The 24,819-nt window shown below is 42.2% G+C and overlaps 7 protein-coding genes across 7 annotated transcripts; 4 read left to right on the top strand and 3 right to left on the bottom strand.

Moving 5' to 3' along the window:
- Positions 1-649: 649 nt before the first annotated feature.
- LOC9650077 (single-stranded DNA-binding protein, mitochondrial) lies at positions 650-1,667 on the bottom strand. Its single transcript, XM_002968061.2, has 5 exons — positions 1,604-1,667; positions 1,396-1,556; positions 1,060-1,253; positions 896-996; positions 650-830 (listed from the first exon to the last, which is right to left on the bottom strand). Exons 1-5 carry the CDS (start codon positions 1,644-1,646, stop codon positions 751-753), a joined length of 579 nt encoding a protein of 192 aa, XP_002968107.1. The 5' UTR covers positions 1,647-1,667; the 3' UTR covers positions 650-750.
- Positions 1,668-1,789: 122 nt separating this feature from the next.
- LOC9650076 (elongation factor 1-alpha) lies at positions 1,790-3,674 on the top strand. The gene is made up of 4 exons (XM_002968373.2): positions 1,790-1,902; positions 1,993-2,325; positions 2,392-2,529; positions 2,599-3,674. The coding sequence occupies exons 2-4, from the start codon at positions 2,002-2,004 to the stop codon at positions 3,478-3,480; spliced, it is 1,344 nt and encodes a 447-aa protein (XP_002968419.1). The 5' UTR covers positions 1,790-1,902; positions 1,993-2,001; the 3' UTR covers positions 3,481-3,674.
- Positions 3,675-3,918: 244 nt separating this feature from the next.
- On the top strand, positions 3,919-5,062 carry LOC9631251 (haloacid dehalogenase-like hydrolase domain-containing protein Sgpp). The gene is made up of 5 exons (XM_002968372.2): positions 3,919-3,955; positions 4,015-4,145; positions 4,227-4,381; positions 4,449-4,710; positions 4,823-5,062. The coding sequence occupies exons 1-5, from the start codon at positions 3,934-3,936 to the stop codon at positions 4,973-4,975; spliced, it is 723 nt and encodes a 240-aa protein (XP_002968418.2). The 5' UTR covers positions 3,919-3,933; the 3' UTR covers positions 4,976-5,062.
- A 64-nt stretch (positions 5,063-5,126) lies between these two features.
- Positions 5,127-6,004, bottom strand: LOC112345876 (early light-induced protein, chloroplastic-like). Its single transcript, XM_024673531.1, has 2 exons — positions 5,556-6,004; positions 5,127-5,481 (listed from the first exon to the last, which is right to left on the bottom strand). Exons 1-2 carry the CDS (start codon positions 5,946-5,948, stop codon positions 5,188-5,190), a joined length of 687 nt encoding a protein of 228 aa, XP_024529299.1. The 5' UTR covers positions 5,949-6,004; the 3' UTR covers positions 5,127-5,187.
- Positions 6,005-9,223: 3,219 nt separating this feature from the next.
- LOC9650075 (early light-induced protein, chloroplastic) lies at positions 9,224-10,075 on the bottom strand. The gene is made up of 2 exons (XM_024673530.1): positions 9,659-10,075; positions 9,224-9,584 (listed from the first exon to the last, which is right to left on the bottom strand). The coding sequence occupies exons 1-2, from the start codon at positions 10,049-10,051 to the stop codon at positions 9,291-9,293; spliced, it is 687 nt and encodes a 228-aa protein (XP_024529298.1). The 5' UTR covers positions 10,052-10,075; the 3' UTR covers positions 9,224-9,290.
- Positions 10,076-10,489: 414 nt separating this feature from the next.
- On the top strand, positions 10,490-19,947 carry LOC9631250 (lysophospholipid acyltransferase LPEAT2). Its single transcript, XM_024673421.1, has 3 exons — positions 10,490-10,524; positions 19,189-19,717; positions 19,774-19,947. The coding sequence occupies exons 2-3, from the start codon at positions 19,213-19,215 to the stop codon at positions 19,848-19,850; spliced, it is 582 nt and encodes a 193-aa protein (XP_024529189.1). The 5' UTR covers positions 10,490-10,524; positions 19,189-19,212; the 3' UTR covers positions 19,851-19,947.
- On the top strand, positions 10,523-12,532 carry LOC9650074 (lysophospholipid acyltransferase LPEAT2). The gene is made up of 6 exons (XM_024673420.1): positions 10,523-11,052; positions 11,109-11,396; positions 11,454-11,728; positions 11,792-11,909; positions 11,957-12,115; positions 12,164-12,532. Exons 1-6 carry the CDS (start codon positions 10,549-10,551, stop codon positions 12,308-12,310), a joined length of 1,491 nt encoding a protein of 496 aa, XP_024529188.1. The 5' UTR covers positions 10,523-10,548; the 3' UTR covers positions 12,311-12,532.
- Positions 19,948-24,819: the final 4,872 nt, after the last annotated feature.

The raw sequence follows: 24,819 nt of genomic DNA, 5'->3' as shown, positions 1-24,819 counted from the left end.
CTATTAAAGAGTAGTTTTGGTGCGAGTCTAAGTAGCTTGTACTTTGCATAACCTAGGAAATGCAGCTAAGTATATAACACTCTCAGAGCTCTTTAGGATTGGTGAGAGTACAACAGTTGGGATTGTGCAAGGTAATTATCAATACACTTAGAGACTTGATCAAGTTCCTAGAAGACTTAACTTTTATCCAGAGATTTGCCTTGGTATGCGAGCTTCCAAATATTGCAGGATACATCAACTACATTCAATTTGAGATCATGCAGTTAACTAAAGATCCTAGGGTGTATTCCAAGCACCATTTATTCAACATCACTATACAAGCAGTTGTTGACAGTAGAAAATAGTTTTTAGACATTTGTTGTGGGTGGCCAAGTTCTATTCATGATGTCATTATGGCGCAATTCTAGATTTTGCAGCCATTTCAATGAAAAGAAATCATGCAAACAATAGAAATTCCTAATCAAGCTTGTCTAGATCCTCTTGTGTTGTCATCATATGCATGATCATGACATCATTTCGATGATCAGTAAATCTAAATCTACAACACTCAAGATTTGGCTTGCTTAAAGGTATGTCCAGCTTTTTTTTTGGTGCAATACATTGACGAATAAAGAGTTGTTATGTCATTTTAAACATTTATTGAAACTAATTGGCTATAAAAAAACCCTAACTTAAAGATTTACAGTGTCATTTTGAGAAAGGTTTGTTATGTTACAACAGTGAAAAAAAAACCACCTTTTCGTTTCGTTTTCATCGCTTTCCTTCCTCCACTTCAGGAGATTTGAGATTGACCCCCCTCAATTCCAGATCGTCCAGCATAAACAAACGTCCTAGAACAAAAAAGAAGGAACAACAAGGACCAAGGTCTCGGGTAATGAGAAGAAACCATGCTTACCATTTTGTCTCACGGAGATCTCTCGCGATAGCTTGACGGCGCCAGTAACAGGATCATTGAAGACCCTCGACTCCATGTTGCCTTCTAGATAGATCTGCTGCCTGGGCGATTCGCACAAACACATCTTGGAAAGAAAAAGGACGAACACCAAGAACTCCACTCACCCCTTTTTTATCTGCGTCGCCAGATCCTTGAGCCGCCGATGGTAAACGACCACCTTGTGGATTTGCTTCGTTGGAGCATTCAACTTCTTTTGCACGCGCAGCCCTCCAGTCGCGACCATCAGCGTGACGATCGCGTTTCCATTCTTGAGAACGAGCTCGGCTGGTGGCTGCGTAAGTTCTCCCACGATCACAGCCTACATTCACAAGAAAAGAAAACCTCGATACTTTCAATCTACGCTGACTTCAATGAACTAGATAGAACGAGAGCTTCTAGCTGTGATCGTTCAACGTAAAAGAAGAAAAAAGGACTGGTTCAAGCACGAAGGATTTCAATACCTTGTACACTCCCTGGAATGCAGGCGCACGGAGCTTCCGCCCCGATTGATCACCGTCCTTGGCTACCGATTCCTCGATGTCCGAGGCCGAGGCCTCGTCGGAGCAGCCACGACACATTACACGCCCCAATCTCGCCGATTCACTGCTGCATTTCGTGGCGCCTACACAGCCAAAGCGTGATATTCCGGCGATCGAGCGCACGGCTTACCAAGCGCGCGCAGCAAAGAAGAGCGCAGAGAGGAAAACGCCATCGCCAAAGCAATAAACCCTAAAACGCCCCGTTACTTTGGCATTTTTGTACTTTCCATCCGTACGAGATTGGGCTTAATTTGGCACGGTAAGTTAGCTTTGCAATGAGGAAACTGTCCTGGCCGTCGGATAGCGATCGCACGGCTGGTGTCAAACCCCTAACCCGGATGGAAAGAATATAAGTTTGTGGTCTTCACTTGAGAGAAACCCTCTTGAGGCGGCTAGGGTTCCTCGGCCCTTCTTTCGTCTTCTGCGCAGGTACTCTAGCGCCGAGAATTCTAGATCTAGTGCTTCTTTTCTTCAATTTCGATGCTCTAACACTGAATCTTTGGCTGTCGCTCGATTCAGGTAGCAGCCATGGGTAAGGAGAAGGCTCACATCAACATCGTGGTCATTGGACATGTCGACTCCGGCAAGTCCACTACCACGGGGCATCTCATCTACAAGCTGGGAGGAATCGATAAGCGAACGATCGAGAGGTTCGAGAAGGAGGCGGCCGAGATGAACAAGCGGTCGTTCAAGTACGCCTGGGTGCTGGACAAGCTCAAGGCTGAGCGCGAGCGTGGAATCACTATCGATATTGCGCTGTGGAAGTTCGAGACCAACAAGTACTACTGCACCGTCATCGACGCTCCCGGTCACCGTGATTTCATCAAGAACATGATCACGGGAACTTCCCAGGTGAGTCCTCTTTTTCCTTACACTGTTGGTTTTGTGTGCTAATTTTTTTATTTGTGTTTGTGAAAGGCTGACTGCGCTGTTCTCATCATCGATTCCACCACTGGAGGTTTCGAGGCTGGTATCTCCAAAGATGGTCAGACCCGTGAGCACGCTCTTCTCGCTTTTACTCTTGGAGTGAAGCAGATGATCTGCTGCTGTAACAAGGTATGGTTTTATATTCATAGCTTGTAGTTTTCGAAGGGTATGTCTCATGGATTTTTTTCTGTTGTTTAGATGGACGCTACCACCCCCAAGTACTCCAAGGCGAGGTACGAAGAAATCGTCAAGGAGGTGTCGTCCTACCTCAAGAAGGTCGGCTACAACCCTGACAAGATCCCTTTCGTTCCCATTTCCGGTTTCGAGGGTGACAACATGATCGAGAGGTCGACCAACCTCGAATGGTACAAGGGCCCGACTCTTCTCGAGGCTTTGGACCAGGTGACCGAGCCCAAGAGGCCTTCGGACAAGCCCCTCCGCCTCCCACTCCAGGACGTTTACAAGATCGGAGGAATTGGAACCGTTCCCGTGGGACGAGTGGAGACCGGAGTCCTGAAGCCCGGTATGGTGGTGACTTTCGGCCCAACCGGACTGACGACTGAGGTGAAGTCCGTGGAGATGCACCACGAGTCCCTTGTGGAGGCACTCCCCGGTGACAACGTCGGGTTCAACGTGAAGAACGTCGCGGTGAAGGATCTCAAGCGTGGTTTCGTGGCTTCTGACTCGAAGAACGACCCGGCCAAGGAGGCTGCCAGCTTCACTTCCCAGGTGATCATCATGAACCACCCGGGACAGATTGGAAACGGCTACACCCCGGTGCTCGACTGCCACACCTCTCACATCGCCGTCAAGTTCGCCGAGATCCTGACCAAGGTGGACAGGCGATCCGGAAAGGAGCTGGAGAAGGAGCCCAAGTTCCTGAAGAACGGTGACGCTGGTTTCGTGAAGATGCTGCCGACCAAGCCCATGGTTGTGGAGACGTTCGCGGAGTATCCTCCATTGGGACGCTTTGCGGTGCGTGACATGAGGCAGACGGTGGCAGTGGGAGTGATCAAAGCCGTGGAGAAGAAGGAACCCACCGGTGCCAAGGTTACCAAGGCGGCGGCCAAGAAGAAATGACTAGTTATTTGGAGCTGGAGAGATAAGTTTGTTGCTGTTGTGGTTTTGGATTGCAGGATGCAGTATGCTCGTCGCCTTCAGTTCTGGGTTTTGGACAGAAGGTGGCGAGCTTAACTGTGAACTCTTTTTTTTACTATAGTAAGAACTGTTTTAACTTTCATTTAATTGTGGCTTAAGATAAATTTATTAACATCGAGAGATTTCTTAAAGCCGACTTTTTTCTAACGAACGCTAGAATCTTCCTTGGAATGTTCTGGGATGCGCTTGTACGGAGTACCTTTCGAAGCCAAACGCGTGATGTACCAGAAACAACGTCATGGATTCAAACCACGGTAGCCATCCCGACGGCCTGGATGTCAGACACGTGGCAGCACACTCCCCGTTGCTTTTGTTCTTGAAAGAAAAGGCCCCGAGAAGAAAAAAAGAAGAAGGGGGGAATCGGTCTCGTCGGCAATGTCGCATAGCTCCAATGGCGGTACGAAGAGCGCCAATGAATCTTAGATCTCTGATCGTGGAATCGCTATCTCTACACAGATGCTGCGGCGAGCAGGCGGAGATCGCTTCCATCGCCACAATCGCTGCGAGCGATCCTGTTCGATGTCGATGGGACGCTGTGCGATTCCGATCCGGTGCATTACCAGGCGTTTCGCGATATGCTCCAGGAGGTACGCCGATCGATCTTGCCCGAGCGTCGCCTCTCTTTCCGATTGGATTCCCCGATTTCACACACCCCGCTGCGATTTTAGGTCGGATTCCAGGGAGGAGCTCCGATCACGCGGGAGTATTTCTGTGGCCACATTAGCGGCAAGCACAATCGCGATATCGGGCTGCTCCTCTTTCCGGACTGGGACGAAGCCAAGCGCTCCAAGTTCTTCGATGACAAAGAGGCATACTTTCGCAGGTACAAAGATCGATCCTTTCTCTTCTCTTGGAAGAATTCGCCGTGATTCTTCCGTCTAGATTTGCAGGCTCGCGGCAAAGGATCTCAAGGCGCTACCCGGCCTCCACAAGCTGTGCAAGTGGATCAAAGAGAAAGGCCTGCGTCGCGCTGCCGTGAGCAATGCTCCAAAGGAGAACGTCGAGTTTATGATCTCCCAGGTCGGGCTGGAAGGTTTCTTCGAGACGGTGATCCTGGGGAGCGATTGCGCTCGAGCAAAGCCATTCCCAGATCCGTACCTCAAGGCTCTGGATCATTTCGGCATCACGGCGGACAATGCCTTCGTCTTTGAGGTGATCAAATTCTCGACGTCTTTCTTTGGACCTCTGTTCTTATTTCTTACGTTCTTTTGCTAGTTTTATCACGGCTTTTCTTTTGACTAACGATTCTCGTGGATGATCGTAGGACTCGCCATCTGGAATCAAAGCAGGCGTCGCCGCGGGCATGGCAGTGGTGGGATTGACAACGGGGAATCCTGAGGCTGCTCTTCGTGAAGCCGGCGCAACGTTTCTGGCCAAAAACTACGGTGATCCAGCTATTTGGGCGGCTCTGGAATAAGAATAAGCCCGCCGTCTCTCTATCAAATTTTTTGTTATCAAATCTTGAACAACGCTTTTCTAAATCAACTTTTTCAAAGTGTTTCTAGAAAATCTCATTGATAGTGTTAAGGGGATCCAAACCGTTTTTCGTTTTCCATGTAGAATTTGACTACCAAGTTAATATCTATTTAAGTACTGGCCAAAATTTACAAATCAACAAATTTCTACCTCTTACATCATGTGAAAAACTGGGGTCTTGGTGAAGAATTCCGTGAGCACCAGAGCGAGGAAGCCAAGCATGGCAGTCCGCCCATTCCAGCGCTCCGCCATGGCTCTAAACGGGCCCAAAGATCGGCTATCTGGGCTCTCCCCCTTAAACATGGGAACCAGCGACGCGTAAGCAAAGAGCTGTGCCACCGCCAAGAAGTTAAACAAGCCAAAGTTGCCTGGCGTGTAGAGCTGCTCGGCCACCGTTTGTCCCGTCATTCTCTCCACAGCAAAGGCCCACAAGATTCCAACCATTGCCTGTATCAATGGAAAAATAAACTTAGAACAACGGACTCCACGGATCCTGAACTTTGGAGAAGGGAGGGACTTACCAGTCTGCCGTTGATCGTCTCTGGGCCAGCGCCATCGAATGCCATCAAGCTCGCGAATGATCGATCGCCCGTTTCTGGCCGCCGCTCGATCTCCGGCCTCGGCCACATTGCTCCGGACGATGGCACCGCTCCAAACACGGACCTCTTCTCCGCCTCGTTCTCGGCCTGGTTCTTGAGCACATCCTCGCGGGTGATCTCCTTCTTGGTCTGGTCCAGTACGCTGCTGATCCCATCGCCTCCGCCGCTGGTTCGTCGGCCTTTGTCCGACGAAGCTCTCACTGGCAGGAAGGCCAAGGAGCGATTGGATCGAGACTTGGGAGCGGCCGCTCCTAGAGAGGATTTTGAGAGCGAGGAATGGATTGCTGCAATGCCACTGCCTACCGCGAGTGCCATCTTGCTAGAAAAGCCTCAGAAGATTGAAAGATAGAAAAAGCGTTGTGTGAGCTTTGGTAGATGTCTGTGATACTTTCTCCCATTTTGGGACTCGTGAATTTATACTTGTAAATACGACATGTGGCTGCATCGGGCCCTATGTGTCGAATATGGAAATTCGCAATGTGTCGCGATGTTTGCGGTAATACGTATCCCTGGGAGGACCATTCTTCTAACACATAAAATCGTGGGGGTATATTCGTTTAACGGCAAAACAAATCTCATTGTTGAAATTCGACAATGTGATTTGCAGGGAAAACTCACGGTTTAGAAAGTAGCGGGTATTTGTTTCTTCTCCCCTGTTTAATGCTATGTTCATACTTTCTCAGACGAACCTAAGACATGGGAACATGTCAAGAGCACCAAGAGCTGCCGGTCATGCCTGTTAGCGAAGACTTGGGGCTTTGGAGACAACCAGGTATAGTAGTTTACAGTGACCATTGAAGCAATATTTACCTTTACCATGAACACCTTAAACTCGTCATTCAGCTGGGGCCACTTGACATTTCCACCTTTTGACAAATCAGATGATTCGGTTCATGCTGAGGCACAAAAATGTAGTAGTACCTCTGATCTTAACTCACTCACATACCTGGAGATCCTTAAAAGAAAGAAGAAAGCTCCAGGGAAAAACAAAGGTATCATCCAAACTAGAAATAGTCAGACAGGGCATGATTTGAATCTTGAATCTTGAGAAGTTAGGGTTCACAGTGTTCTTTTAAGAAGATTGAGCGATTGAGGGAGATTTCTGGAGTAGGACGTAAACAAATCTGAGAAATAGAGATTATTTGATCTTTTTCTTGCAAGAGTGTGTGATAGTACTGGCAGGTTGGAGTCCTCATCCTACTAGTTCTAAAGTGGGTTGCAGTTATGGCGTGTAATTCTTAAAAGGGTGGATGTTACCGTGGCAAATTTCACTCACAATTAGTGTCCATGTGGCAGTTTCCTATTGGTTTGGCATTAAATGTCATTTGGATGCTTCATGGATGCCCCATGGATGCTAGCCCGATGGGTATGGGTGGACACATTCTCATCGGAGACGGATCAGAGGTTCTTTCTCTTGGGAAAAATATTTGATCTAAGCAAGAATCCTAGTAAGAAGCGCTTTTTTTTGGTGATCCTCTCTGGCTCATAAATTTTTTTCTCGCTTTCTCCAGGGCTTATGGATCGATCGAGCTATTTTGGCTGTTTGCCACAGCTTTTCTCCGTGGCTGTGACTTGGGGAAGCACCGCAGAATACTGGGAATGGTCCTCAAAGCATGGCGCCAGATACTTAAGTAGCTAGAGCTCTCTGGGAACAGGAAGTTGAGCCTAGCTCTAGGAACTAAGCTATGTGCCACCAATTCTCTGTTGCTGCCAAACCTCTAGACTCCCGGAGTTTTCATCCCCCAGGTCGGACACATTGCTGCGAGCGCCGCAATTGTCCAGGAAGAAACCGTCGTCGTCGTCCAATCCGTCCCAAGAGGAGGAACGATCGAGAGGAGCTGCCCAGGCATCGTCGATTCCCAGGAATGGAGCTTCCAGCGGCCTGAGGTCCTCGAGATTCTTGAGCTGGTCTTCCAGATACTCGGTTCACCCTTTGCTGCTTCTCGCTGTCCAGCCCTTCATTCCCGCTTGTTACCAGATCGTCGCCCCAGACAGAAGAATCCATCGCCAGCGCTGCGGTGCTTGTAGCGCCTCCGCCGGCTATTGTGACGCCCCAGCCGGCGCCTCGATCAGGCCAGCCCCGCGATCCCCAGCATGAAGAGCATGAAGAGCATGAACGTCACCAGCAGCGGCGAGAAGAGCACCAGGATGAGGACGCACACCAGGCTGAGGCCGAGGAGGAGCAACACCGTCTCTTGGAGACTCAAGCTCGATTCCGATGCCTTTGGGTGGGATAAGGAACCAGTGAGATTCAGCTTGGCAACTCTAGACAGAAGGGTGACGAGCTACCTGGGGGTCCATTCCACAGCATGAATGACTCCATTCCGCACGTAGTATGGGTCATTGCTATGGGCATGAAGCCCCATCTGTGGCATAAGGAATGGATATTCGTGAAATATTCTATGCCTGTGTTTTTTTCACACTCGCATTACACGTGGACCAATAGCAGCCAGACACGTATTATGAGTAAAAAATACCAGTTGTTTCCACCCTTTTACGAATTGCACGCCATGTGGAAATATGGTGGTCCCAAGTCATATGAGCACATTGTATCATCCTTTTTCGCAATTTAATAAAGAATTAGGGTTCTTAATTAAATTGGTTAGTCTTTCTAGATAACAAGTGACTTGGGGTAGCTTTAAATTTGCTTAACCTCCCCTATTGTAGCTGCTTTCATGTTTCTTGGAGGGATTTGCCCAGGCAGGCGATATGGCAAATTTAAGATTTTTTGCAGACATGTGGGTGAACGAGTTCAACTGGTAAGCAAGGTTCAAAATCACATTAGCAAATAACATGTGAATTTATTATTTTATCACCACCCCAATAACTGATGAACTGACTTGCTTGCAAAGGCTTTGAGCAAGAGGTGGGGTTGATTAGTCTCTTAGAAGATGTGGTGGAGACAAAAAAATTTGGTGAAATATAAAAAGCCTATGATCAAATGGAAATCATCCTTAGGATGCCCACAAACATGGGGTTTGCCTTCCCTAATATCCCTTTTTCAGTCCCCATTAAGTGATCTTTGTGTCCAAGGCCAATTTAATAGGGATTTGCTGCCATTATGCTCCAATCTTCAGGCACATAATGGCCTGTGACCACAAGCCTGCTTCCAATAGTGTCCCCATGACTTATTTTGTTCATAGCTTTTATACTTTGGAAATTTTCTTGGCTCCCTGCCACGTCATCTTTTTCTCTTGCCATAGACTTTATATTAAGAGTTTTAACAAGAGGCAGTCGATTAGCTAGACACCAAACAAAACACATGCTTCTGATTTTCTTGCCACTTTCCATTTATTGTAAACGTAACTGTAAATCTTTGATTTGTTCAAAATAGATGGCTTTACGAGATCGAACGTATTAAAAAATGCCGGCTACTCCGCTATCAACGCGCCCAGTGCTCGATCATGGCGATGGTAGTTTTTAGTGCGTTGTGAGTGCGAAAAAGGTGAAATCCACTGAGATTTCTAGCCCGCCGAGCAGATTGCCAGAACAGCACATCTCGCAAAGACAAATCATAGTGCAGCAGTTTGAGCGCTTTAGCAAGAGTTATCAGATTGAGGGGGGAAGGGAGATTCACGATCAAAGCACCATTACAGAACTATGTTTAAAAATATTAACAAAAATTTAATGAACAAAATTTACAGACTCTCAGGTCACTTACATCATGTGAAAAACTGGGGTCTTGGTGAAGAACTCCGTGACCACCAGAGCGAGGAAGCCAAGCATGGCAGTCCGCCCATTCCAGCGCTCCGCCATGGCTCTAAACGGGCCCAAAGATCGGCTATCGGGGCTCTCTCCCTTAAACATGGGAACCAGCGACGCGTAAGCAAAGAGCTGTGCCACCGCCAAGAAGTTAAACAAGCCGAAGTTGCCTGGCGTGTAGAGCTGCTCGGCCACCGTTTGTCCCGTCATTCTCTCCACAGCAAAGGCCCACAAGATTCCAACCATTGCCTGTATCAATGGAAAAATAAACTTAGAACAACGGACTCCACGGATCCTGAACTTTGGAGAAGGGAGGGACTTACCAGTCTGCCGTTGATCGTCTCTGGGCCAGCGCCATCGAATGCCATCAAGCTCGCAAATGATCGATCGCCCGTTTCTGGCCGCCTCTCAATCTCAGGCCTCGGCCACAATGCTCCGGACGATGGCACCGCTCCAAACACGGACTTCTTCTCCGACTCATTCTCGGCCTGGTTCTTGAGCACATCCTCGCGGGTGATCTCCTTCTTGGTCTGGTCCAGAACGCTGCTGATCCCATCGCCTCCTCCAGGGGTTCGTCGGCCATTATCCGACGAAGCTCTCACTGGCAGGAAGGTCAAGGAGCGATTGGATCGAGACTTGTGAGCGGCCGCTCCTAGAGAGGATTTTAAGAGCGAGGAAGGGATTGCTGCAATGCTAGTGCCTACTGCGACTGCCATCTTGCTAGAAAAGCCTCAGAAGATTGAAGGATCGCCTAGAAAATCGCTATAAAATGCGTGTATGCTATGATATTTCCTCCACTACGGGACTCGAGAATTTATACTAGCAAATACGACACGTGGCAGAGCCCGGCGCTATGTGTCGAATAAAGAAATCGCCAATGTGTCGCGATGTTTGCGGTAATACGTATCGCTGGGGAGTATATTTCTTTGAACAAGGATCCCGGGGGTCTATTCGTCTAACGGCAAAACGAATCTCATCGTTGAAATTCGACGGTAGATGTAAAGACAGCGTTAATCGCGAAGCAAAGTTTTTTTAATTTTTTGTGATTCGTGGCTTGCGTTGAGCGCCATAGCGAGATTCTCATCGATCGTGCTCGATCCTCTTCTTCTCTCCAGGGATGCGCAGCGGCATTGCGGCGGATGATCTATGGTGCGCGGCAGCTGAATCTCTTCTGGCTTTGAACAGGTAGATTTTCCACTCTAGGGATCGATCCATGGCCCAAGATCGGCAGCGGGATGCTGCCGACGCATTTCCCCTTGGCAAGCGGCCACCGATCGGCCCCGAGGCGGTGGTGAATCCATTCCAGGGGGAGTCTTTGGGTTTTAGTCCATCGGAGATTTTCAAGACTATCCTCATGCTTCCAATCTTTCTCCTCCGGCTGGCAATTCTCGCGGCGGCGTTGATCTTGGCCTACTGCTCGGTGAGGTGCGCACTCATCGGCGTCGAAGATCCTCTCTACAAGCCATTCTCGCGCTGGAGAAGAATTCTCCTCTGGCCCCTGAGAATCTGTGCAAGGATCGCGATGTTCGCATTCGGTTACGTCTGGATTTCGATCAAAGGAACTCCGGCTCCTCGGGACGTGGCCCCGATCGTCGTCTCCAATCACGTATCTTTCTTGGATCCGGTCTACATATTTTTCTCACACATGCCAGTGATCTTGAGCGCCAAGGAGAATGCCAAGCTTCCAATCGTGGGTCTCTTTCTTACAGCGCTCCAGGTAAAGAACTTAAAGCTTTAAAGCGAAGAACTTCCATGAACTTTCATTTTTCGCAGATCATTCCAGTGGACAGAGCCATTCGCAGGTCGAGAAGGGACGCCGCAGCTCAAATCCGGCGACGCGCCATCGATAACAAGTGGCCTCACGTACTCATCTTTCCAGAAGGAACTACGACTAATGGAAAGGCCTTGATATCGTTCAAGACGGGGGCGTTCGCTCAAGGCCTGCCAATCCAGCCGATGTGCATACGATATCCTCACAAGTGCATCAGTCCGGCATGGGTGAATCGAAGCATGCCGTATGTCATGTTTCGTTTGATGACGCAGCTCGTCAACTTCATGGAGGTAAGAGTTTTGCCTTGTTTCTTTCCTCAAACCTTTTGGAAGCGATTTACTTATCAGGTGCAATACCTTCCAGTGGTGGAACCCGGCCTCCGAGATCTCAAAGACCCTCGCCACTTCACCGAGACGGTGCGGCATATGATGGCTGCTTCGTTGGGCGTTCCATGCACGGAGCATACTTTCTTGGACATGAAACTGGCGGTCATGGCAAAGAAACTGCATCTGCCTCCGGAGCAGCTACCCGAGCTTTCTCGGATGGAAAAGCTGTTCCATATCGACTACGAGACTGCCGAAGCATATCTCAAGAAATTCAGCGCAATGGATACAACTCACAGGTACATGGTTTCGCATTTTACTAGAATTTTCCGCTGCTAACAGTTCTCTGACACTTCTACCAGCGGTCTTCTGCACATTGTGGATTTCCTCAAGGCGCTGGATCTTCCTCTTACACCATATACAATGCAAGTCTTCCAGATGTTCGACACTTCCGAGAAAAATTACGTGAACTTCAGAGAGGTACATCTTCTCCATTTTATCCAATAATACACTTTCTTCTTTTGTAGTTCATGGCAGGGTTGGCTTTCGTCTCCACGCACACGGCTTTCTCTTCTACAATCGAAGCTGCATTTTATGCGTGCGACCAAGACAAGGATGGGTTTCTCTCCAGAAAAGAAGTTGAGCAGGCCTTGGTGCAGACGTTCCCGAGCTTGGGGGCGATCCAGGTGACTTACTTATTTTCTACGAGCCGAGTCTAATAGAATCCTTCACAGATCGAGCATCTCTTTAACAGTCTGGACATGGACCACGATGGTGTTATCAGCTGGGCCGAGTTCAAGAAATTTCTTCAAATGAATCCAGAGTATCTGGCAGTTATCCTGGCTGCCTATCCCAATCTCTTGAAAGCTCCCGTGAACTGAGGTACAATGATTTGGAGGTTTCTATAACCTCCTCTCATTTGGCAAGGGCCAGTACGGGCCAAAGGTTATCATGCAAGCGCTGTGAATCTTGTTACTGGTGAGAAAAATTGATTTGATAAATCATGCTAATGGAAGATTTAATTTGCTATTCTGTGCAACTCTTGGTTTGCTTTGTATAATATATAAAATCTAAATAATTGGAAAATGATAAAATAAGATTAAGAATTCGTGTGGCCCTGTACGAAACTTTCTTGGCTGCAAAAAAAAAAAAAAAAAAACTGACATCATACAATAATATTAGAATATAAGATTTTAGAATAAGTTTAATACCTCACCACATGACTACAATTTAATATAAAAGTGTGTAAGGTTTGTATATATATATATATATATATATATATATATATATATATATATATATATATATATATATATATATATATATATATGTATATGTATATATATATGTATATGTATATATATATGTATATGTATATATATATGTATATATATATATATGTATATTTATATATATATCTATATGTATATATATATGTATATATATGTATATGTATATATATATCTATATGTATATGTATATGTATGTATATGTATATGTATATAAGTAAAAAATACATATTCCTATATCTCAAACACTAATATTTGTGGAAATGAGGGCCACTATAATTTGTCCATCAAGGGTAAAGCTTTTTAGCAATGTTTTGCTCTAGTGTTCAAGATCATGTTTTTTGTTCTTATTTCTTCATTCTTTTTTAAATTTAGATTTGTATTATATTTTTTTCTAGGATTTAGAATTCTAGCTATTGTTGTGCTTAAATCTACTATTCTTCTTATCTTCATTGCATTTTTCTACCATGCTATGTCGTTATCAATCAAATAATATGTCACTTGATGCTACTAATACTGCTCCATTAAATTGAACTTTTAGTGCTATAAGGTGTGATCATATAAATATTACACCCATCCTTGTGTGTTGTTGTCTCTAACTTCTATAGGACATGATTACATAATTTATCTTATTCTTGGTGTTCTACCATCTCTTATTAATGTGGAGTGTGATTGTGATATTGATTGGTGAGTTATGGATGATATAATTTAGTTTTTAGAGAATGTTCAAAGCTCAAGTTTATGGGAAGATGATGTTTATGAGCTTAAATGGATTCTAGATTGTGATAAGAAGCTTAATTATTATAAAAATAGCTTTGGAGATGAAATGGAGATTTTGCAGGGTAAATGTCAATCCTTTAGTCTGCCATTTGATTCTTTCTCTTCACCTTGTACTCTTTCCTAACCTTTTTCCATTTATCAGCCTAAGCCACCATCTCATGTTCCTAATATTTCTTGCTTATATACAGTTTTTCTTTTTTTATAGCATATCGATCATTTGTGACTATTATGATTCTCATTTTCATTCTAATGTTGAGTTGAGTGTTTTATATCCTCATTCTAATTTGGATATTGAGTATATGTATGAAGTTGAGAATCTTGTTTTTATTTCATTATTTTTTTTCTACATTGATAGTTGTTGAAACTTCTTCTTCCAATGTTTCTTTATTCACCTTTTCTTCTTTCATATTATTTCTTCCTCAATTTTTATCACTTTTTTTTCTTTGCCTTGATGCTTCAAACTTTTTTTTTCATTGGAGGAGGGGGGACAGGAGTCTAGCCCCAATGATGGAGTAAAGACAAGCAAATACAATAGTGGAGTAAGGATGAGTAATATTAGTGAGGGTGAACAAATGTGATAATGGAGTGAGATTGAACATAAATGGCAAAATGAGGATGAGTGTAATGAATTTAAACAAAGTTGATGTTTCAAAGCTTTTTTTTCCTTTAAAGAGGGGATAAAGAGGATGTAAGAGAAAAATGGAGTGAATCTAACCTCCCATGTGTAGTGTTGAACCAAGACAATAATTGAATTTAAGTTAATGTGGGTTTTAAATGTTGACCAAAGGAAAGACGCAAAGGTAAATTCTACTTATAGTCATGAGTTCGAGTTAATTGTGGTCTTGAAGGATCTTTGACAGATAGACTTAGAGACAGAATATATTATTTACTACAATAGTGCTTTATAGATTGTAGTGGCTTTCAAATTCTATTGCTTCAGTTTAAAATAATAGCTTCATGGATGGTTTGAGTATTTAGGAGATGTATATAGAGTTGCAATTAGTTCATCAAGATTCTATAGTTGACTAATGCTTGTGCTATAGCTTTGGGGTTTTGTTTTAGCCATAGTTGTTAATAATTGCTAATGGTTTTTTGGAAGTTTCAGATTTTTGTGGTAGTTTATAATTATTCAACAGAAACTCCAGATATTCCACTTGACTTATTGTTATCACCTTTTCATCTTTTGGAGGGGACGATGGTGTAAAGTTTATATATATATATATATACACATGTATTACCCTAGCTAGGTAATACATTATTTATAGTACTAAAGCATATAGATTGTCTATTTAGGATTAAATTTGGTCCATTCATTCTTGTATAAAAATAGGGGTCTAAACCCCAATTAAGATATCTATTCTTATATCCCAGAACTCATAAATGTTATATATAACTTAAAAAAATTCAACTAAAATTTTTTTATTCATAAGTTATAATGTATTTTAAAATTTATTTAATACAACCTGGATGAGTATGTGTATTTGTTGCCCACTACACTTCCTTTAATGGACTAGATGAGTAAATTACAAGGTTACAATCATTTTGAATAGTAATAAATGTAAGAAGTTTACAATGTGAATTTACACAATATTTATTTATAGACCACATTTTTTTTTCTTTTTCTGTATATGGTACAAGATTAGCATCTCCTTGGAGTATAAGTTTACATAATCCCCAATAAATATTTGCACTATCTGAGATCCATAAACGGTTTTTTCCAGAATATAATGCAATTTTAAAATTTGATAATATATAAAGTATATTTTTTCCATTTGGTGATACTAAAAACTCATTAGTTAGTAAATGATCCTTTGGAAATTTTGTATATAATGTACTTTTAGTATTATCACAATTAATATATAAAGAATTTGGATTATCTTTTGATAAAGGATTTATCAAATAGCTATTGTTCCACCATCCATCAATAATATATCTTAGTCTATAGTTTCTAACTTTAATATCACACATGCTAGAGCATGCAATAATTATGTCATTTTTATATATATTTTTTAAATATTGAATACCAGATTTAATAGTATTACCACTAATTTTATCATTGAAAACATTACCTACTAAGAAATTTGGAGGATTTCCACCTAACCGTTCAAACAATATTAGAGCAGATCCTCTACCAAAATTCACAGATTCCCAATCCTCATAATTAGGGGGATAATCATAATTAGATTTATTAACTCTAGTTTCAATTTGTTGAATTCCATCAATAATATTTCTAACTTCATGATAAAGTAAAGTATTATTAATTCTCCAGTTTATATTTGTATTACAACTTATATCTAAAACTACTATTGTATTGATTAAGATGGAAAACATTAAATTAAATAAATGTCCATATTTATCCTTTATATATTTAAAGATAATAGTATATATATATATCTTTAAAGTACATGAATCTTCCACGTGCCACATGTGCTATTTCTAATCGTCACCCACCCAATCCGCATTAGTTCGAATATTTAACTGTCAGATTATTATCATCAATATTCTTGGAATGTAGCAGATACGTATATTCAACTAAGATGGGCTGCTAGCTCTGACCGGGCCATTGACCTAGAGTGACTTAGGTTGACTGTAATGCATGTGTGTTTAATTTTATCACTACCTTTGGGCAAGAGGTGCCAAGACGCCCAAAACACGTGGTTCTGATTTTTGCCACTTTTCATTTACTGTAAATGTAGCATTCTTTAATCTGTTCGCTCTCTTATAGCCATATAATGCGGCTGCGCCAAGACCTGATCAAACCCCCTCGATGACTACTCATGAACACAACACTGATCATTGGATAGAGGACAGGTCTAGAGTGGCCATCAAATACGATAAGGCTTGGGATTTAGAGGGTCCCATGATCAAATCTTGTTGTACCAAGGGATTTTAGAAACCTGGAGGCTTGGTGTGTTTGGCTGCTTATGCTAGCAGAGAGTGTAGCCGAATCTTAAGTCTAGTTTAACCTGGGGAGGGGGATTGGGAGAGATTTGGGAATTCATGGATGGATGGCTAATGTTTCGTTGCTTATGTAGTGAGTAGTTGACACTAAATAGGATCAAGTAGGAGTTGGTACAATAGGTGAGAACCTTGGTGAGGGAACTTAACTAAAGCCAAGGCAGTGTTGGTAAGATAAATGAGGTAAACTGACAAATTGGAAAAGAAAAAATTGTGGCTTACAATGAGGTTCACATGCCCAAGGACTCTGTGACCTCCAAATAACACCCTTCTTCAACATCTCCTTGACATTTGCATGTAAAATCTTGATCTTTTTAGGTGACTAATGATGAACAGAAACCTTGATTGGACGAGCATCCTTGGTTAGAATCAAATGATGTGTGGCAATCTTGGCCCCAGACAATAAGTCAAATTTAAAGACATCAAAATACTCTTTCATGAGCCAGTCAACTACTATAGCATAAAGATTGTCGAGGGATTGGAAAAGGGAAGAGTAGAACAAGATGGAAATATAGGAGGAAATAATGGGGGAACAAAAGTAATGGAAACAAAGGTAGAAGTAGAGGGACGAAGAAGTATAGAAGTGAGAGGAATAGATGAAATATAAGGAAGTATGAGACAAGGGGGAGAAACCTAAAAGTCACATTTGGCATGATTGCGCTACAACCAATCTATACCAAGTATGAAATTAAAAGCTTAACTCAGCACCACCCACAATGACTGCAACCCAAGCTCGAGATCGCCCACATGCACAACTAGGTCCACCTCATCCCGTGCACATGCATGTGTACGGCTGTTGCCATGAAGAATGAAAATTGGTTCTGCCGCACGACACAAATGTAGTCGACAATGTATGGCAACAAGTTGAGCAATAGAAGATAAACTTGAACCTGTATCAACCAACATGGAGAGAATAATAGGAGACCTCTTGTTATAAAAACAAGCTTGGAAAGTAAGCACTGGATGAATTGGTGCCAAGTGAACCCCTTGATTATACTCCCTAAAGAAAGATGGAGGGGTCACTAACTTATTTACAGAAGGTCCCTCCATTACTCACGTGACTCTTCGTTTCCCGGATGCAGCTCGGTGTCTAGACCTTCCACTGCAACAGCACCAACAGGATGTTGTTGACGCCAAGGTCTCCACCCAGGAAATGGAAGTTGCCAATCTGGAAAACACCGACAATGCCAAGAAGTGTGACCAACTTCATCACATGCCCAACAACGAATGTCATGGCCACAACCATGTCCTCGTCCTTGTCCTTGGACTCAAGCAGTAGCAACATCAACCTCCATTGGAACAAGACTATCGCCCACAGGAATTGGAGTAGAAGGACATGCAACGAGAAGTGGAAAATGTGACATCTCATAAGGTTGTACCAAGCGAAGAGCATCGTCAAGGGTGGCTGGAGCAAGTGCATGCACAAGTCTGACAAAATCTTGACAAAGTGCTAGCCATAACATTCCTAGCTTGATCCTCTCCGACATATTTGGTTCCGCATGAAACAAGAGGCTTCGGAAACGAATGCCAAATTGCATCATCGACTCAGATGGTCCTTGATGAAAACGATGCAATTGCTAAAAGGCATCATCACATTCATCAGGATGTCTGAATGTGCATTTGAAAACGTCCGGGAGAACACTCCAATCCCCACGAGTGGCTACACTCAAACCATTGTACCATTGCAGCGCTGTCTCTTGGAGACACATGGGAAACTCACATAAACGTCAAGCATCATCCCAAGAATGATATGTGGTAATCACCGTGAAGTGATTGAACCAATGATACACATCATCCTCAGGACTCCTACGAAAGAACTCCAGTTGAATGTGAGGATTGGCACCAAGAGTTGTACCACGTGCCATGAATGCTACCATCAATTGAGTTTGGTTGTTCAATTGCAAGCACATAGCATCAAGCAATTGTATAACTACTGCTCCAAAGCAAAGGAGGAGATTGTTAATTTACCATGAAAATAATTGAAAAAGAAAGAGCAAAAGAAGAGAAATAACAAAAAGCTAGAAGGAAAAGGAGATCTAAACAATGCAAAAAGTTAGATCGAAACCAAAGTTCTAAAAGGAAAGAGCAAAAGAAAGAAAATGGAAAAAGCAAGATTTAGACAATGCAAAAGTTAGATTTAAACCAAAGTCCCAAATCCAAACATTCCTCAGTGATAATCAAAAAATGCCTTTCATCTCCACCAATGTGAGTGCATGGAATATAGAAAGGGAATATAGAAAATGTGCATATCAATTAACCCCAAGAGCAAGTGTCCTAGATTTCCCGAATTAAAGCCAATCCAATGGCTATCAAAATCCCATTACACTAATATTAATATACAACACTTTAGCCATACACTTGGCCCTCACAATCTATAATTAATTTAGATGTCCAAAATTAAAAAATTGAATATAAATATTTTGAAAAGGTGTTTAACCTTCAGACCATTAAATGGTTTTGCAAGATAAAGTTTTACTACTTGCCTAGAGGAAAAAAAATCAAAAGAGAAAAGACTTTAAAATCTTAAAATCTTTAGTGCTTGAGAGATGGACGATCAGCCACGAGCGGTTTATCCAGAGACACAGGGTCTAGCAACAGTGGCACGCTCTCCCATGCACTAGAAGTTCCAGGGATTTACAAGCGCACCACCATCCTCATGAGGACGCTCTACTGCTCGGTCCAGACTGTCCCGGTCCATCGCCTCTTCCACCTCGCTGGCTTTGAACAGGTAGATTTTCCACTCTAGGGATCGATCCATGGCCCAAGATCGGCAGCGGGATGCCGTCGACGCATTTCCCCTTGGCAAACGGCCATCGATCGGCCCCAACACGGTCATGAATCCATTCCAGGGGGAGTCTTTGGGTTTTAGTCCATTGGAGATTTTCAAGACGATCGTCGTGCTTCCAATCTTTCTCCTCCGGCTGGCAATTCTCGCAGCGGCATTGATCTTGGCCTACTGCTCGGTGAGGTGTGGACTCATCGGTGTCAAATATCATCTTTACAAGCCATTCTCGCGCTGGAGAAGAATTCTCCTCTGGCCCCTGAGAATCTGTGCAAGGATCGCGATGTTCGCATTCGGTTACGTCTGGATTTCGATCAAAGGAACTCCAGCTCCTCCGGACGTGGCCCCGATCGTCCGTCTCCAATCACGTATCTTTCTTGGATCCGGTCTACATATTTTTCTCACACATGCCAGTGATCTTGAGCGCCAAGGAGAATGCCAAGCTTCCAATCGTGGGTCTCTTTCTTACAGCTCTCCAGGTAAAGAACTTGAAGCTTTAAAGCGAAGAACTTTCATGAACCTTCATTTTTCGCAGATCATTCCAGTGGACAGAGCCATTCGCAGGTCGAGAAGGGACGCAGCAGCTCAAATCCGGCAACGCGCCATCGATAACAGTGGCCTCACGTACTCATCTTTCCAGAAGGAACTACGACTAATGAAAAGGCCTTGATATCGTTCAAGACGGGGACATTCGCTCAAGGCCTGCCAATCCAGCCGATGTGCATACGATATCCTCACAAGCGCATCAGTCCGGCATGGGTGAATCGAAGCATGCCATATGTCATGTTTCATTTGATGACACAGCTCGTCAACTTCATGGAGGTAAGACTTTTACTTTGTTTCTTTCCTCAAACCTTTTGGAAGAGATTTACTTATCAGGATACCTTCCAGTGGTGGAACCCGGCCTCCGAGATCTCAAAGACCCTCGCCACTTCACCGAGACGGTGCGGCATATGATGGCTGCTTCGTTGGGCGTTCCATGCACGGGGCATACTTTCTTGGACATGAAACTGGCGGTCATGGCAAAGAAACTGCATCTGCCTCCGGGGCAGCTACCCGAGCTTTCTCGGATGGAAAAGCTGTTCCATATCGACTACGAGACTGCCGAAGCATATCTCAAGAAATTCAGCGCAATGGATACAACTCACAGGTACATGGTTTCGCATTTTACTAGAATTTTCCGCTGCTAACAGTTCTCTGACACTTCTACCAGCGGTCTTCTGCACATTGTGGATCTCCCTCTTACACCATACACCATGCAAGTCTTCCAGATGTTCGACACTTCCGAGAAAAATTACGTGAACTTCAGAGAGGTACAGCTTCTCCATTTCATCCAATAGTACACTTTCTCCTTTTGTAGTTCATGGCAGGGTTGGCTTTCATCTCCACGCACACGGCTTTCTCTTCTACAATTGAAGCTGCATTTTATGCGTGCGACCAAGACAAGGATGGGTTTCTCTCCAGAAAAGAAGTTGAGCAGGTGGTGCAGACGTTCCCAAGCTTGGGGGCCATCCAGGTGACCTATTTATCTTCTACGAGCCGAGTCTAATAGAATCCTTCGCAGATCGAGCATCTCTTTAACAGTCTGGACATGGATCACGACGGTGTTATCAGCTGGGCCGAGTTCAAGAAATTTCTTCAGATGAATCCAGAGTATCTGGCAGTTATCCTGGCTGCCTATCCCAATCTCTTGAAAGCTCCCGTGAACCAGCTTCCCGAGGTACAATGACTTGGAGGTTTCCAGTGCCTCCTCTCATTTGGCAAGGATTATCATGCAAGCGCTATGAATCTCGTTATGTCGTTGTAGTCCCTGAATTAAACACTTAAGCTGCTAGAAGATTTAATTCTCTAAAGAAATATTCTAATAATTTGCTGTGGAAGTCTTGCTTGGATTTATGTCAATAACATCAAAGGGAATAACTCAAGGCACAGAGGCTAACCAAGCAATGATTGACACAACAGAAAGAGGTAAGATGTAGCTGTCAAGAAAGATCACATACAAGTCATAAGCTTGAAGTTGCTTACTGCAACAAAACTACCTGAAGTCCATTAAAGCCAAAGATGGATAGATCACAGTAGACATACTTCTTGTGCAAGAACAATAACGTGAAAAAAATTGCACCAGTGCTTTCCTACCTGGGATCCAAAGTCCATGAGCACCTGATGATCATCTTTGACACGTAGATGTTGCATCTGGAGATCAGAACCACTATTCTTTCCAGAGGTTTCTTCCCTTGCTGCTGCTCGATCTCTTCCAATGCAAGGGTTGCAACATTAATGTCCTGGAATTCACTGACTTTAGAACGCCCAAAGATAATGCAGGGTCTACAGCTTGGAGACCGTTCATTTAGAAATCTAGAAATTTAAATAATGGTTAAGAATATTTTGATTATAAACAGATATCCGAGTGTTAGTATTTGGCTAAATAAATTTATATCTTAGAATTTTAATATCTATTTCTAAGATTAATTTATAAAAGTATATAAATTTGTAGTATTTTTAATACTAAAGCTTTTTATTATAGAAACACTACTATTCATAAAACTATATTTAAATCATAAAATATTGATATAGTTATTAGTAGAATGACAAATGCCAATTCATGAAATAAAAAATAAAAAAGCATAATTTATAATGGAATGACCAAATTCTTACCTCCAAACACTTCTAAGAAAGGAAAGTGCAGCTGCTGCCAAATGGCATCATCACCACTTGCAGTGATGATTTTCTTACGATTGCCATGACAAATCCAAGGGTTTTGGTGGAGTATGCCATGTATATGCTCCACTGAAAAATGTGGCAAATGATACAGCAACTGCTATGTACATAAATAAAAATATTTTGAAAGTTCTAGAATTTGAAATGTTTCAACTTTTATTTAATACAGTAATAGTTTTGGATATGGGATTTAGTGCACGTATAGATTGGGGAATTAATAATACTTTGCATCATTATGAAGCTAGAACTATTATTGAAGATGGTATTCAAGAAATTGAAAATAGAATTAATAGATCTAATTTTAATTATTTACCTAATTATGAGGATTGGGAATATGTAAATTTTGGTAGAGGATCTGCTTTGATATTATTTGAACGCTTAGGTGGAAATCCTCCAAATTGTTTAGTAGGTGATGTTTTCAATACTAAAATTGGTGGTAGTGCAATAAGATCTGGTATTCAATATTTAAAAAATAATTATAAAGATACCATAATTAATGCAGCCTCTAGCATGTGTGATATTACAAGTAGAAATTATAGACTTCGATATATTATTGATCGATGGTGGAATCTAAGCTATCTAATATCACCTACACCAATAAACATTACATATTCTTTAAATCATATAAATTGTGATAATTCTCAAAGTACATTATATGCTAAATTTCCTAGAAACTATTTATTAACTAATGAGTTTTTAGTATCACCAAATGGTAAAAATATACTTTATATTTTATCAAATTGTACAGTTTCATTATACTCTGGGAAATCTCTTTTATGGATTTCTGATAATAAAGAAGTTTATTTTGGATTATGTAAACTTGTACTACAAGAAAATTCTAATCTTACATTATATACAGAAAGAGAAAGAAAAATATGGTCCATTAATAGATCTTGTTCAAATTCATTTTATATTTGTAAAATTCCTATATTTATTACTATTCAAAATGATTGTAATCTTGTAGTTTATTTATCTAATCCATTAATGAAAGTTTGGTGGGCAACAAATACTCATACTCATCAAAATTGTATTAAATAAGGTTTTAAAAAGTACATTAGTACTTTCTAATAAACATTTTTAGATAATGAGTAAGGCTTTTTTTGCCTTTACTAGCATTCTTGCCCCTGTTTGCAAAATAGTGACAAACAAACAAAGACAAGAACGTAGAAGAAAAGAAGAAAAATGAAAAAAGAATAAAATAGAACTCAACCTCAAATTGCAAAGATAGCGGTCAAGGATTGGTGGAATTGGATATCACCTTAAGGGTGATTTGGAACAATTGAAACTTGAAAAAGTTTTTAGCTTTCTGAATTCTTTTTGGAAGACTACATATAGTGTCTCACTTTAAGGATGATTAGGAAGGGAGGATTTTTGGATTTGGTGGCAGATATTGTAGAGGGTGGTTACATTAACACTGCATCACTTTCGTTTCGAGATTTAAATTGCTTAATAGGAGGAGCACCCTAGGAGGAGTCTTGAGTTCCTTAGGGCATGGCTCTAGCTTCGCAAAAGAGTCACTTGGGAGGCAGAGGGACCATAAGTGACACCAAAACTTTTGTTTCGAGAGTTTTGTCTTATACTTTTTTTAGTCCCTAAGGGATATTGAGTAATATACCTATATATTGCATCGAACTACAAAGGTGTGAGTATATGTCACTCTCTCAACTCTATTTTGCACAAACAATCATAGGTGGGAGAAAAAATGGTTAATTCAATGCAAATGCATACAATAGTGAGTTCTTTTTTAGCACGTCTAAGTGTTATTTATATACTACATAATTTTATAACCATTCTTAATTGCTTCATGCTTGTGCTTAGGTTAGATATTTCTTTTTTGGATGCCTAAGCTTAGGCATAATTCCATTTTGCCTAAGCTTCCTTCTTTTGCTCTACTTGGGAAGATACACAAGTGAAAACATTTACTTTTTCATCACTCCCCCACAGCAAAGTTACTACCTATCCTCAAGTAGTCAAATTTTCTAAATCTTGCTCCAGGTTGCTAAGGTTAGTCTTCATAGTGACAAGCTCAATTCTTTGGCATATATCGTCAAGTTCCTAATGCATAATTTGATTTTCTTGGTCAAGCATTACAATGTGTTGGTCTTGGTGGCTAATGCGCTCTACATTTGTGAATGTGGAAGCCAGGATTGCGCTTTTGAGTTCTTGGATTATGTGGCATTAACGATTTTGTTCACTTGGAGAAAGAGGAAAAAAGCAAGCTTGGAAGTTCATGCTTAGGAAAACAAACTTGAGAGGTTCAAGGTTAGGACTGTATTCTTAACCTTGACGTGAGCAGCAGTAGGACTTAGAATGTTTTTAGACTTATCCCTAATACAAAATATATTGCAATACATTGTAATTCTACCTATCTCTTTGGCTCTTTATAGCAATGTTTTACTTACCCACCGCCTTCAAGGGATCAAAGGCATGGGATTAGCACTTTCATGTTGTGTTCACAGTCTCGACTTAGATTGGTACAAGCATGTAAGTGCACTCTTCTCGTAGTGTAGTTTTAGATTTAGGGATTAGATTAGATTTGAAACTTTTTAGGAAGATCTTGTGTGGATGTTTTCCTCCCAGTTTAGAAAATCCAGAAGTTTTCACTGGTGACCATAGTGGGATAAGGTGACGTGAAGAGCTCATGAGATAGAGCAAACCAAGATGATCATTTCCCCCAAAACTTCAAGGAAAATGGACCAAAGATGCACAAAAAAATGGCATAGGAAGAAAAAAGACCCAAAAATCAAGAAAAACAAGACCGTAAAACAAAAACGGTGGAAGACCATGAAGAAATGAAAAAAAAAAATGGAGCATAAGACTAAAAACCTGAAGAACACTTGAAGATTGAAGCCACCTAAGTGTA

This window comes from Selaginella moellendorffii, unplaced genomic scaffold (assembly GCF_000143415.4).
Source record: "Selaginella moellendorffii unplaced genomic scaffold, v1.0 SELMOscaffold_10, whole genome shotgun sequence".
In the NCBI taxonomy this organism is placed as follows: Eukaryota; Viridiplantae; Streptophyta; class Lycopodiopsida; order Selaginellales; family Selaginellaceae; genus Selaginella; species Selaginella moellendorffii.
This window is presented reverse-complemented; position numbering and strand designations above follow the sequence as displayed.

What these genes read in the sequence shown, in the direction of transcription:
- LOC9650077 (XM_002968061.2), bottom strand. Translation starts at nt 1,646, where the DNA reads ATGGCGTTTTCCTCTCTGCGCTCTTCTTTGCTGCGCGCGCTTG. An exon ending in GCGACGCAGATAAAAAAGGG is followed by an intron (nt 997 to 1,059) that starts GTGAGTGGAGTT and finishes CGAATCGCCCAG; the next exon opens with GCAGCAGATCTATCTAGAAG. An exon ending in GATCTCCGTGAGACAAAATG is followed by an intron (nt 831 to 895) that starts GTAAGCATGGTT and finishes TTTTTGTTCTAG; the next exon opens with GACGTTTGTTTATGCTGGAC.
- LOC9650076 (XM_002968373.2), top strand. Translation starts at nt 2,002, where the DNA reads ATGGGTAAGGAGAAGGCTCACATCAACATCGTGGTCATTGGACATGTC. An exon ending in TGATCACGGGAACTTCCCAG is followed by an intron (nt 2,326 to 2,391) that starts GTGAGTCCTCTT and finishes TGTTTGTGAAAG; the next exon opens with GCTGACTGCGCTGTTCTCAT. An exon ending in TGATCTGCTGCTGTAACAAG is followed by an intron (nt 2,530 to 2,598) that starts GTATGGTTTTAT and finishes TCTGTTGTTTAG; the next exon opens with ATGGACGCTACCACCCCCAA.
- LOC9631251 (XM_002968372.2), top strand. Translation starts at nt 3,934, where the DNA reads ATGTCGCATAGCTCCAATGGCG. An exon ending in TTCGCGATATGCTCCAGGAG is followed by an intron (nt 4,146 to 4,226) that starts GTACGCCGATCG and finishes CTGCGATTTTAG; the next exon opens with GTCGGATTCCAGGGAGGAGC. An exon ending in AAAGAGGCATACTTTCGCAG is followed by an intron (nt 4,382 to 4,448) that starts GTACAAAGATCG and finishes CTAGATTTGCAG; the next exon opens with GCTCGCGGCAAAGGATCTCA.
- LOC112345876 (XM_024673531.1), bottom strand. Translation starts at nt 5,948, where the DNA reads ATGGCACTCGCGGTAGGCAGTGGCATTGCAGCAATCCATTCCTCGCTC. An exon ending in AGACGATCAACGGCAGACTG is followed by an intron (nt 5,482 to 5,555) that starts GTAAGTCCCTCC and finishes CCATTGATACAG; the next exon opens with GCAATGGTTGGAATCTTGTG.
- LOC9650075 (XM_024673530.1), bottom strand. Translation starts at nt 10,051, where the DNA reads ATGGCAGTCGCAGTAGGCACTAGCATTGCAGCAATCCCTTCCTCGCTC. An exon ending in AGACGATCAACGGCAGACTG is followed by an intron (nt 9,585 to 9,658) that starts GTAAGTCCCTCC and finishes CCATTGATACAG; the next exon opens with GCAATGGTTGGAATCTTGTG.
- LOC9650074 (XM_024673420.1), top strand. Translation starts at nt 10,549, where the DNA reads ATGGCCCAAGATCGGCAGCGGGATGCTGCCGACGCATTTCCCCTTGGC. An exon ending in TCTTTCTTACAGCGCTCCAG is followed by an intron (nt 11,053 to 11,108) that starts GTAAAGAACTTA and finishes CATTTTTCGCAG; the next exon opens with ATCATTCCAGTGGACAGAGC. An exon ending in AGCTCGTCAACTTCATGGAG is followed by an intron (nt 11,397 to 11,453) that starts GTAAGAGTTTTG and finishes TTTACTTATCAG; the next exon opens with GTGCAATACCTTCCAGTGGT.
- LOC9631250 (XM_024673421.1), top strand. Translation starts at nt 19,213, where the DNA reads ATGGCCCAAGATCGGCAGCGGGATGCCGTCGACGCATTTCCCCTTGGC. An exon ending in TCTTTCTTACAGCTCTCCAG is followed by an intron (nt 19,718 to 19,773) that starts GTAAAGAACTTG and finishes CATTTTTCGCAG; the next exon opens with ATCATTCCAGTGGACAGAGC.